We start from the raw sequence: 13,044 nt of genomic DNA, 5'->3' as shown, positions 1-13,044 counted from the left end.
GTGGGAGGTGGGGGATATACTTTCAGTTTACCCAAGTTTATTCTTTCTCCTATGGCTGCTCTATGTTTCTTATTCCTGGCTGAGATTAACTCACTTCACAGTACTGTACATGAAGGTCTGGACCAAGCCTTTCTCTTTTCTCTTGCTCTTTTATCTCTCCCTGGACCTCTTGGGTACTCCATAAAGTTGTATTCAGGCAGTATCTGTTTTTAGCAACACATCCCTATTACCTGAAGCAATAAAACCAGCCCTGTGGTTTCATAGAGGTGCATTACTAATGTGGCATCCTCTCCTTTTTTTGGCATGTATCACACATAAAGAACAGAGCCCCAAACGGCAAAGCCAGCCTGCGTTAGGATCCCTACATAGCTTCTTGTCTTCTATAACAAGTCCCTTACAAAGAAGGTGGCTAGGGTGGGGAAGGAGGTGCAGAATCTAGCTGAGCGGTTTGCTCCTGCAATTCGCAAGCATACCCCCAAATGATTAAGCCGACTTAATAAAGCAACAGTTCTTGAGCTTAGCATATTTTCGCATCTGAAGCAGTTCCCTTCTTATTGCTGCTTTCTCCCCTCATCTTCCTACAAGCAAGAGGGGGGCAAAGTGAAAGAAAAACAGATTACTGTAAATGTTGGCAGGGAATTCAATTTGCATCATTTTCTTAGAAGTCACATGATTTGGATTTCCTCTTGTTTATGATAGATTGCAAAGGCCTTCCAGATGTTTTTAATTCTCAGACATTTTTTTAAGGAAGGCAATATGATCACACACAGAGAGATATATAGATAGATAGATGATAGATAGATGATAGATAGATATGACAATAGACAATAGACAATGAGTTAACATGCCACAGCAAGCATATCAGGCTGACACATATTTCTACGGATGACCACAATACAGCGAAGCCAGGCATTTGCTGAAGACAACCAGGCAGACTGCAGGCGAAGTGAGTTGAAGGGGGCTGGGAGTGTACTTTCAGTTCCTGTTTCCAGTTGAAATCACCATCAGCCCCAGCCCCAGGCCAAGCCCACAGCGCAGCTCTATTGGTCTAGGTTGCGTTTACTTCCTGCATAAACATAAACACCTCTCAGCTGTATTGTTAAGTTGAAAGAAGCAGCTTGTTGACGCGGTGCTTTCTGAAGTTCGGAGCCAGGATATTGCAAGAGGGAGAGAGAGAGAGAAAGCGATGGCATTTTAACGGCTGCTCGACTGTGAAGAGTGTTTGTGCAGGAAATGCTGGAGGCCTGCCCAGTTTGCTGTGCTAGGAGCTGGAAGGAAACGCAACCGGGCAAAGGGACACCTGAATGAAGCCCCGAGACTTCACATGGGGGCAAGGCAGTTAGCATAAAAGGACATTGGCCAGGCACTGGAGGAAATTGGCAATGGACAGTGGTGGCGAACCTTTCAAAGTCCATCCTGACTCTGCCCCTCTTATCAATGCAGGTAACTCTCTGTTCTTCATAGACAAATGACAGGCTGCCTCTGACGCATATCTGTATGAATAAAGTGGGAGGAGAGGAAGGCCGGATCAAAGAAAGCTAACATTGTGAATGGGGCACGGGAGGTGTTTTGTGCTTCTTGAGCAGTGTTGTTTCCTTTTCTTACTACAGTTGTCAAAGCCAGAATCTCTGGGACACTGGTATCTGATGAAATGAATCTCTGAGTGCATGTAAGAAGAGTTTGTTATAAACTTTTTAAATATTTGCTTTGAAGAACCCTGGGGTCCGTCAGATACTTATGGAGCCATTAGATGCTAATGGGGTCTCTAGAATGATGAAGTCTGCAATGAGAAGACATATCATGTTGTCTTTCCCTGAAAGACAATTTGCCCAGCACTTCTGACCTTCCCATGCAAAACCCAACTATGGGGTAATGTTGAATGGGTTCGCATGTGCATATGCGGTTCATGCAGGACAACCACTGTGTGACAAGAAACATTCATACCATACATTTAAAGCATTGTGGCACCACTTTCAACAGTCATGGCTTTTCCCCAAAGTATTCTGGGAGCTGTAGTTTAAGGGGTGCTGTGGGTTGTTGTTGTTGTTGTTGTTGTTGTTGTTGTTTAGTCGTTTAGTCATGTCTGACTCTTCGTGACCACATGGACCAGAGCACGCCAGGCACTCCTGTCTTCCACTGCCTCCCGCAGTTTGGTCAAACCCATGCTGGTAGCTTTGCGGACACTATCCAACCTTCTCGTCCTCTGTCATCCCCTTCTCCTTGTGCCCTCCATCTTTCCCAACATCAGGGTCTTCCAGGGAGTCTTCTCTGCTCATGAGGTAGCCAAAGTATTGGAGCCTCAGCTTCACGATCTGTCCTTCCAGTGAGCACTCAGGGCTGATTTCCTTCAGAATGGATAGGTTTGGTCTTCTTGCAGTCCATGGGACTCTCAAGAGTCTCCTCCAACACCATCATTCAAAAGCATCAATTCTTCTGTGATCAGCCTTCTTTATGGTCCAGCTCTCACTTCCACACATCACTACTGGGAAAACCATAGCTTTAACTATACGGACCTTTGTTGGCAAGGAGATGTCTCTGCTTTTTAAGATGCTATCTAGGTTTGTCATTGCCTGTGGGTTGTTAGGAGAACCCTATTCCTTTCCCAGAGCTACAATCCCCAGAGTTCCATGTGAAGAGGGATTGGATTGCTAAACCACTCTAGGAATTGTAGCTCTGAGAGGGGAATAGGGGAAATGCTCAGGAAATGCTGGTATATCTGAAAGGGCTGGGTAAAGATGGCCATAGTTCCAAGGTGTGATGGGACCACTCACTCTGTCAACAGCACTACCCATATATAAATTGAAAAGGTTGATGGCAATGTTTCCAAGTAGCTTTAAATACGTTTTTTAGACCTTCCAGCATGGATGTTACCATGGGATTATTGGAAGGTGAAGGATATTATCTTATGGATGGATAACAGGAAGAATGTAAATGCATCATTAAACAATCAGAGCCAGGGAAATGACCCTTCTGTGCCCCTCTTCAGCCATATGGTACCTGTAGATACTGAACATGCGGCAGCTAGCCCCATCCCCTAGTTTGGGACATTTGTGTTGTGCCCATCATCATCATCATCATGGTGGCACCAGTGTGTACCTGTGTCAGTGTGATGGTGGTGGCCACCAATGTGTATGGATATACATGCATGGGGCTTTCTCCTTGTGGATGGGGATGTTGAGCAACCTGAATTTTCATCTCCATGGAAGAAGCGCTGCATGCAAACATCCAAATGTGCACAGGAACCCCCTGGCTGTTGTGTGTGTTAATATGTAAGGTACAAGGCATCTTCTCATGAACATCTTCACACATTGATTAACAAATGCATGAAGAGGGCTTCTGGGTCTCTAAAATCCTATAGGTGACTTTTAAAAAGCAACCTTTTGAAAAGAAATAAAATGTGACCCATTGGTTATACCAGTTTCAAAGCATTTCTGCTGCTCCACAGCACAACAGTGTGTGTGTGTGTGTGTGTGTGTGTGTGTGTGTGTACTAACACATCTGCAGCAGCTGTTTCAGGTCCCCAGAAGTAAATTAGCTCTAGAAGTTAGCCTGGGAAGTAATGGATACCAAGGAAAATGTGGTTGGTGTTCAGCCGAGAACCATAATAGCTCTGGAGATACTGTTGCCATCCAAACAGAGAACCAGCAACCCAGGATAGGTGTAGATTATTTTTTGAAAATGCTTATAAAGGTGAAGAGGCTTGTATTGCTATCCAACAACAACAAAAGCAAGTTGTGAGACAGAGGGAGAAATTCTGGTTGCACACCTGCATTTGTGTATGTCTATGGATGGTTATTATTAAAATTGTGAAGCAAGTATTTAGGAAAATTATGCAAAGCCTGTTGAAAGACAGTTTTGCAGTTATTTGTGCTGCAGGCATAATAAAATATTTGAGCCTTGTCCCACCTGTGGTGAAATGGAAAATTAGCAGCACGCTGGCATTGAAAGATAACTTAAGGAAGCAAAATATTTGGTTCCGATCTTCTGGTTGGCGTTATGATATCCTAATTGACAGTCACTCGACTAGGGATGAGCATGCTATCTCTGAGAAGGCCAGAACCAATTCAAATGGAGCAGCTATTTGTTTTGGATTTGAAGGCCCGAAGTTACCTGCAAAGCAGATTTGAGTATTTTGATTGGCTCTCAGCAAAGTCATAGTGAGTATTAAGGAGCAAGCAATTCATCGGGATGTTAAAGATGGGCTGCAGCTTCTCCACCAACTGTAGTCCAATGCTGTCTAAGCTGAGCAGCTGAGTTAATGTTGTATGTGCTGGGGAGTGCGGCATTTGTTAGCAAATGAACACCAGAGGAGAATCCATAGCATAGTGTTTTACAGTGCTTGCTTTTCATTTAGAAGTACCAGTTGAAGCAAAATGGTCAGCACTGGGCTGGCAGACTACTGGTCTGACTTGGTTTAAGGTACCTTCTCCATCTTCCCCTCTCTATTAGGAAGGTCACTTGCTTGTTGCCACAAAAGACGACAGACATTCACATAACATGCTTTATATGTGTAGATGCACACTGAGGAATAATTACTATAATTTAGACATAATACATCAGACCAATGGGAAGAAATTTGACCAGGTGACCTGTGTGCCTGCTCATGTGCTAACTGTCGATGGGTAGCTTCTTTGCTTTCCCTCCTTTGGACATAAACCAAACATAGACAGGAGAACCCTTTAAATAACAAGCGGTCCTTTGTAAAATAGTGAAATATACTCGGAGGATGCAGGGATACCTTACTCTCTGCTTCCATTATCAACTCTGTGTGTGTTGTATACAAGCTGCACAAGTGTTATCAGGTGCAAAAGAAAGAAATCAGGGAGGCATTGCCGAGTTTAAAACTTAAGGTGTATGTTTGGCATGTAAAGGAAAGTACTAGGTTGGCTTATATAATTGTTTAGGACAGAGGCGCCAATTTGCCCCCAAGATTGAGGGGGCCCGACATGCGTCACACGACGTTGTGACATCTGGAGGAGCCAGTCACTGAAGCTGCGATTTGTGGTGCAATGAGCACTGGGGGCCCCAACATTTGGGGTGTGTGTGTCCAGCCCCTTTCCAACAAATATTGAGGGGGGCCAAAGACACCTTGGCACCCCTACAGTTGGAGCGCCTGCTTTGCCTTGGTCATGCTAAGCTAGTCTGCTGCCCTCAGGTGTGATGGATGTTCCTGGTGTTAAAGTAGGATTAGCTTGTTTACATGCAAGAAGGGGGAAGTGTTTCATCTTTTGCCTCAGGGAGAACCATACCTTGGTGCCTGAGGAAAGAAGCAGAAATCACTGGAATGCCTGCGATAAGGTGGTTCCTGAGAAGTCTAAGAAAGGGGAAGTCACTGAGAAATGTGGATGTTGCACTCTTTTGAACCACTGTCCTGAGGGGAAGTGGCTTCAGAAAGCCTTTGCCAACTTGGTGCTGCCCAAATGTTGCTGAAATACAATTCCCATTATCTGCGGCCATTGGCTGTGCTGGTTGAGACTTATGGGAATCGTAGTCCAAACCATCTGGAGGGCACCAGTCTCGCAAAGGCTGGATTCGGGTGCTGCTATGAGAGAATCAGGAGGGTGTCAGGAGAAGCGTATGGTTGGAGTTTATCTCCCCGCATAACTGTATGAGAATTCTGAGAAGAACCATGGATTATGGCTCCCAGTACGTTTCCGAGCACAATTCAAAGTGCTGGTGTTGACCTTTAAAGCCCTAAACGGCCTCGGCCCAGTATACCTGAAGGAGCGTCTCCACCCCCATCGTTCTGCCCGGACGCTGAGGTCCAGTGTCGAGGGCCTTCTGGCGGTTCCCTCATTGCGAGAAGCAAAGCTACAGGGAACCAGGCAGAGGGCCTTCTCGGTAGTGGCGCCCGCCCTGTGGAACGCCCTCCCATCAGATGTCAAAGCGATAAACAACTACCTGACATTCAGAAGACATCTTAAGGCAGCCCTGTTCAGGGAAGCTTTTAATGTGTGATATTTTAGTGTTTTAGTGGAAGCCGCCCAGAGTGTTTTAGTGGAAGCCGCCCAGAGTGGCTGGGGAAACCCAGCCAGATGGGCGGGGTACAAATAATAAATTATTATTATTATTATTATTATTATTATTATTATTATTATTATTATATGTAGAAAGGAACGAACCGATTACCAGCCTCTGCTTGCAGCCTTGCATCTTGCCCGCTATCCTTTTCTCAAGAAGTGGACACAGATCTTTTCAAAGAAGCCGAGTCTCCTTTTGTGAAGTAGGTGGTGCAACCTCATTTGATAAAGGCGACTTCATCAAAGGAGAGAAGTGCTGCCATCACTTTTCCTGGTAATGTGTAGAAGATTAAATTTACCCTCCCTGAGAAAATGAACGCTATAAATGTCATGGGTGGGGAAGGGATGCAATGATGATTTCAAGCATTAACCCGATCTTCATCACAACTGATGGCAATGAGAATATATATATATATATATATATATATATATATATATATATGCAGAAGCTGTAAATAATGCTTAATGAACTGACTTCTGATACTTCCCACTTCTTGAGAAGTGGATGACACTGAGTATTGCGTACAATGTACTCACACTGCAGAGGTTTAGCAACTGCACAGCGTAAGATATTTTGGCAGGGATACCTGTGGGAGTAATGTCATCCTCCTCCCCTCACAATTCATGCTACCCCTGAGAATAGGGGCAGGGGGATTTGTGGGAAACTAGCTAACGGATCTATCAAAGAATATTTATTTGTTCATTAATTTATTTTATGAACATTGCACAAGTTATACACAACGCTATTTTACTGATCACCCTTTGTTCAGAGTTTACAGCCCATGACTTGGTAGGAAGTGTAGCTCTGCCTGTTTTTGCCCTGCATTTGGTGTTGCACTGCAGCTGATTGGGAAAAAAATAAATTGGAAAAGCAAAGCATGTTATTTAATTTCTGGTTGAGTCCATAATTCTAATGATTTCTTCTTCTTCTTCCTTAAAATAAAGGAATGATTTACAAAGGGGTTGATTGGAGGGTAGAAAGAGAGAAAAGTCTACACTTCCCTTCCTCCCTGCTCAGTTAAATCCATCATTCTGAAGTAAGCTGAAGGGCAAAGTACCCGTATTCACATGAAATTCATTTCAGAATTTTGGTCAATAGTTCTAGTGTGGGCAGCATGCAGTTAAAAGTGTAGACTCAACAGTAGCACAGTGGCAGGACACATGGTCCCTAACCCATTCTCTGGTATCTCAAGTTCATAGACAGTAAAACTGGGAAAGACTACTGCCTATGACCTTGGAAAGCCATTTTCAGAACTAGAAGAACCAATGCTCTGACCTTCAGTGTAAGTGAAAACATGGCAAGTGCTAGATAGTCAAAATAGGCTCTTTCTGGTTCATGCCACTTTTGTATGTCCTGTTTCCACCTTAACCAGCAATTAAACTCATCTTTGTGCACACAAACACCATATTTAAATATGTATTTTCAACATATTTTCGCTCAAAGTGTGCAAGTTTCTAAAATGCATTTTGATCCAGTTTTTGACCATTCAGAGAAGTGCAAAGTATAGTGGACCATTAAGTTCTGATCCACACATTAGTTTGGGAAGCGCAGATCAGGTCAGTTTGTATCAGAATTCACAAAGATGGAATTCCTCAAACGCATCCCTCGTATTGGTTGTTGTAAAACACTGTCATTTCGTCGGACAGATGTAGTTTTTGTGGACCAAGCTGGGAGAGGATGTAGGAAAGAGTGTCTCTCTTCCAGTTTCCTCCTGCTGCTCTATGCATTTCTGAAGGGAGAAAATGGTAGCTAACCTCACCACTTCATGACCAAGATGGCATGGTGGTGGTGGGCATTCAGAGGCTTCATAGATGCAGGGGGGCGAGGGATGTGCCCATTGGCAACCTGTTGGCATTAGGGACCTTTCCTTCTCATCCTGGAAAGTGCATGGGTTGAGGGTGAATGAATATACAGAGCACCACTTCAGTCTGCTGCCAGATTAATCATTTGCTGGACGTAGCAACTCCACGTTGACCATGTTCACAGCTTTCTAGCCACACTGAACCAACACTGTTGAATCTGACTTCCACCCAAGGCCTCAGTTAGAATGCCGAGTGTTCGCATGCTTCCCTTGCCCACAATCCTCCAACATATTATTTATTACGTTGTTTTCTCCTAACTCCCATATCAAATGATTGCTTTCAAGAGAAAGATTTATTTAAATTCCTAAGTGAAGTGTCCTTCTAATGAAAACTCTGATCCTGCTTCTAGCAGAGCTCACTACAGTAACTCAATAGCTCCTTGCTTTCTTTTCCCTAATTCTTAAATGTTTCCCTTCCTCTTTCCCTTGTGGGATAGGTGAGGAAAGCAGTTGCCTCCGCTGCTCATTGCATCACCCACACCCCTCCCCAAAATAGATGGCTATTCTTATAATTTTGAATCCCAGCCCAGTTGGTGGTTCCTGGATTTCAGGCACTGAATATGAGTTCAGCCCTTCTAAATCAATCACTCTGGAAAAATATTTCTGTCAAAAGGAAATATTTTCTTGGCATTAAGGACTTCCTGGTTATTATTATTATTTTAAGATTCAGTGTGTATTGTGTGAGAAGTGAACACTGGCATAAATGGATTTAATATGTAGAAAAATATTAAGCCATCAGTAGTGCCTTTCCTTCTGGGACAACTTTACCTTAAGGTAGAGTGCAACTGTTGCTTCAGGCCGCAGATTGGGAATGCAAATTTAGGGATGGATGAATCTATCAATTTTGGTTTCTCTTAGTTTTTCACTTGGCCAGTTTTAAACTTAGTTGTCCACATTCCCATATTAGTTTGCATTTTGGGTTTTTTTTTTTTTTTTTTTGGTTTTTGTTTATTATTATTATTATTATTATTATTATTATTATTTACTGAATTTATATACCGCCCTATACCCGCAGGTCTCAGGATGGTCCTCAAGAAAATTCACCAGCATTTCAGTTCAAATTTATCCCAATACAGTGGTACCTCGGTTTAAGAACAGCCCTGTTTACAAACGATTACGAACTTCGCAAATCCGGAAGTAGTATCCCAGTTTGTGAACTTTACCTCAGTCTAAGAACGGAAGCCAAACAGTGGAAGGGCACCAGCAGCAGGAGGCCTCATTAGGGAAAGTGCACCTCGGTTGAAGAACAGTTTCAGTTTAAGAACGGACTTCCGGAACGGATTAAGTTCGTAAACTGAGGTACCACTGTATACATGTTTTTGTATACAAATGGATCCTGAGGCAACTTACAATCAATCAATAGCAACAACATGATAAAACGTAATGGAACATCACAAATGCAGCAAAAATCATGTAGAACAATTAACAAATCATCAGTGAAACAATTATGATCTATAAAACACTGTCAACAAAGCGACAATTAAAAATTAAGCTAAACATCACATTTAAAGCAAAAGTCCTGTTATATATTTAGCAAATCAATACAGCATTTATAATCTATAAAACAATGTTAACAACATTAACAAAATAGCAAAAAACTAAGCACTGTTAAGTTCATGCACACACTGCCCACATACCCTATGACTCATAATCTTTCACTGTATTCAGCTCATTAAAGTACCCATAATGCCCGTGGCAGCAACTTGCTTCCAAGTTATAACAGTAATTCAGAATACCAAAGAATACCCCTCCCCAATTCTCCAGCTGTGAAGGGAAGATTCTTTTTCATCCATAGCCTTCAGGACACATGGATCCTATATGAAGGATCATACACACATGGATCCTATTTGCTGCTGCTACCCAGACCTAACCTCCATGACTTGACTATAACTTCTGCATGGCAGCCTAAACCCCAGTGCATGCTGGTTAGGAACACGTGCCTCATGTTTTTTGAAGATTCCATGTCCAGAGCCTACATGCATTAGTGTCTGCGGGTACATTTTGGCCCAGTTTGACCATTCTGCATCGGACTATATTGTTATTAGAAGAGAATAGCGTGGAACTCTATAGTCCCTTGGCTCAAATGGAATCATAGAATCATAGAGTTGGAAATGACCCAATGGTCGTCTAGTCCAACCCCCTGCAATGCCAGAATCTCAACTCAAGCATCCCTTAAAGATGGCCATCTAACCACTGCTTAAAAACCTCCAAGCAAGGAGAGTCCACAACCTCCCGAGAGAGACTGTTCCACTGTCAAACAGCTCTTACTGTCAAAAAGCTGTTCCGTATCTTATTCAGAATCTCCTTTCTTGTTACTCGAAGCCATTGGTTTGAGTCCTACCCTCCAGTAGAGGCCAGGACTCGAACCAATGTAAATATTTTAACAAATAAAATTAGAAATAACTTCAGCTGGGTTTTCATTTCATTGCAGTAGGCCTTTTTTTCCTCCAAAATGCAAAGCTGAAAATGAAATGTTTAGCAAGGCGTGATGAAAAAGCACAGGTTCCGGGGGCTGTTTAGCAGTGCTGGAAGTATCCTTGACGTATGTCATGCTGGAAGGGGAGCAGGACAAAAGAGAGATTAGGCGCTGCTAAAAACCGGACAAATTGTTACATTGAGGGCGGGGAGAGAGAATTAAAGGGGTGTTTGAAAATGTGACGCACTATTGTGGACAGTCTGTTTGGATGGATACAGGTGGCAGCAGACACATCCTGCCCATATCACTATATAAACAGTGTATCTGGAAGGAACTCTGCCTTCAAACAATCAAATGACAATAAAATGGGTGTTGCTGTGGCTCGGAAAACAATTTCTGAGGAAAGATAATGGAAAGAGAATGACATCTTTTTTTAAAAAAAAAGAAGAAGAAGAAGAAGAGCAAATAATTTACGTCACCCATCCTTTGCTCCAGATCAGTTCCAATGCAGGAGTTTTCTCCTGCCCCAGAGGGTAAGACCCAAACCAATGGATTCAAGTTATAAGGAGATTTTGATATCAGGAGTAACTTTCTGAGGGTAAGAGCTAGAGCTGGGCGATGGCTGGACTTCAACATCACAATATATCACTAGCTAAACATTGCGATATAACAAGATATTCCAATGTCTAAATAAGGATGGAGCTATGTAGAGACATTGGCTGGCTTCACTGTTCTTCCTGCATCGTGATTTTTGACGGTGCCTGCTCTTGTGATTTGCTGCCCCCTAAATGAGGAGGAGAGCTAAGCCAGCAGCGTTTAACAGGTGCTGCAGGAATCGAGAGAAGCATTGGCTGGCTTCACAGTTTCCCCCACATTGTGATTTTTGCATAACACACACTGTCACACATCATAATTCACAATATATTGCCAGGTATCACGATATGGACTTCAGACAGGTTTTGGATGATATATCGATATATTGCCTTGCCCTAGTCTTCTTCTTTCTTCTTTGGCGATCACTCGTACCTGAGTAAGATTGTCTTCCATAAACACGGTTTTAACAATGAGACCGTAAGTGACTGTGGAGGCCAATTCTGGACCCACACGTCCTTCCACAGTGGGGACATTGGTTTCTGGGCAGAAGTTGATCACGGTGTGGATTTGCCAAGCGTGCCTCCCTCTTAGCCCGTTTCTCCCTTGTGTCATGAGTTCGAGTGTCTTCAAAGCCCATGACACCTTTGGTAAAGGCTGTTCTTCAATTGGAGTGCTCGTAGACAAGTGTTTCCCAATTGTTGGTGTGGGTGGCGCTGTGGGTTAAACCACAGAGCCTAGGACTTGCCGATCAGAAGGTTGGTGGTTCGAATCCCCGTGACGGGGTGAACTCCCGTTGCTTGGTCCCTGCTCCTGCCAACCTAGCAGTTCGAAAGCACGGCAGAGTGCAAGTAGATAAATAGGTACCACTCTGGTGGGAAAGTAAACGGCGTTTCCGTGTGCTGCTCTGGTTCACCAGAAGCAGCTTGGTCATGTTGGCCACATGACCCAGAAGCTGTACGCCGGCTCCCTCGGCCAATAAAGCGAGATGTGCGCCGCAACCCCAGAGTCGGCCATGACTGGACCTAATGGTCAGGGGTCCCTTTACCTTTACCTATACTGCCTTGAGACAGTCTTTAAACTTCTTTTGTTGTTCACCAGCATTACGCTTCCCATTCCTTAGTTGGGAATAGAGTAGCTGCTTTGGAAGATGATAATCAGGCATCCCCACAACATGACTAGACCAACAAAATTGATGTTGAAGAACCATTGATTCAACACTAGCCCTAGTAAGAGCTGCTTGGCAGTGGGACTGACTCCCTTGGAAAGTGATGGGTTCCTCTTCCTTGGAGGTTTTTATGCAGAGGTTGGATGGTCATCTGTCATGGATGCTTTAGTTGAAATTGGACTAGATAACCCTCAGACGTCCTTCCCAGCTTTGCAACTCTGAAATTCTATGACTGTTAAAAACTTACTTCAAATCCAAGTCTAATATATTATCCAACTGTCATTATGAAATACCTGCAAAGCTCAAACATATCTATCCATAAACAAAAAATATTCGCATCCAAGTAACTCCAAATATACAAAATAAATTAAAATGAAGTCTTAACATTTAGATTAAGGTTCTGTTTTGTATGGAAGGCTGCAATCCTATACATGCTTACCTGAAAGTAATCCCAACTGAACACAATGGGGATTGCATAGAGATGCATAGGATTGTGCTGTTAATCATAATTTATGAGGGGAAATGCATGTAAAAATTTGAAACGACTGATTGCTTTTTTTGCAGTCAAACCGTATTAGCAAAATGGGGGAACGTGGCCACTGAGTAAACAGTCGGAGCATTTATTGACCAGTAAAGATGTCAGTTTTTCATAAATTGGAAGATAATTAAAAGAATCATTTCTAGAATGAAGGAACAGGCCTTTCTTAACATCTCACAAGTGCTGAGAAAGCAAAGCCTGTGAAGCCTTTTTGCTTTGAATTCACTTAGCTCTTACAGTAATACTGTAGTTAATGATTTCTGGAAAGTGGATCCCTGTTTGAATGAATATGTTTTTGCTCTAAACATTGAGAAATCACAGGTATGTATTGCAAGCAGTGGGTGAGCCAACTAAGTCTGCCAAAAATAGCTCTTTAGTGAGTAATGCGAAGGAAAGGAGACCCTTTCTTCCCTCCAAAGCTGGAAACGTTCGTGTATATGTCTTACTCA

General features: G+C 43.0%; 1 protein-coding gene across 4 annotated transcripts in view; it reads left to right on the top strand.

Annotated features, from left to right (window-relative positions):
- The first annotated feature begins 803 nt into the window (after positions 1 to 803).
- Positions 804 to 13,044, top strand: part of LOC308478754 (uncharacterized protein) — a 275,098-nt gene continuing 262,857 nt past the window's right edge. Inside the window, exon 1 of one of the 4 annotated variants that reach the window (XR_013987221.1) lies at positions 804 to 1,443. Coding sequence is in view for 3 of the 4 variants with exons in the window: in XM_081008870.1 (XP_080864996.1) it covers positions 1,383 to 1,443 (61 nt within the window). In the remaining variant the exon portion in view is untranslated. The remainder of the gene's footprint in view (positions 1,444 to 13,044) is intronic. The other 3 variants (XM_081008870.1, XM_081008871.1, XM_081008869.1) reach the window with 3 other exon arrangements.

The sequence above is a fragment of the Podarcis pityusensis genome, assembly GCF_964106645.2.
Source record: "Podarcis pityusensis genome assembly, chromosome: 6".
NCBI lineage: Eukaryota > Metazoa > Chordata > Lepidosauria > Squamata > Lacertidae > Podarcis > Podarcis pityusensis.
Note: the sequence above shows the minus strand (reverse complement) of the source record. Positions and strands in the feature narration are given on the sequence as shown.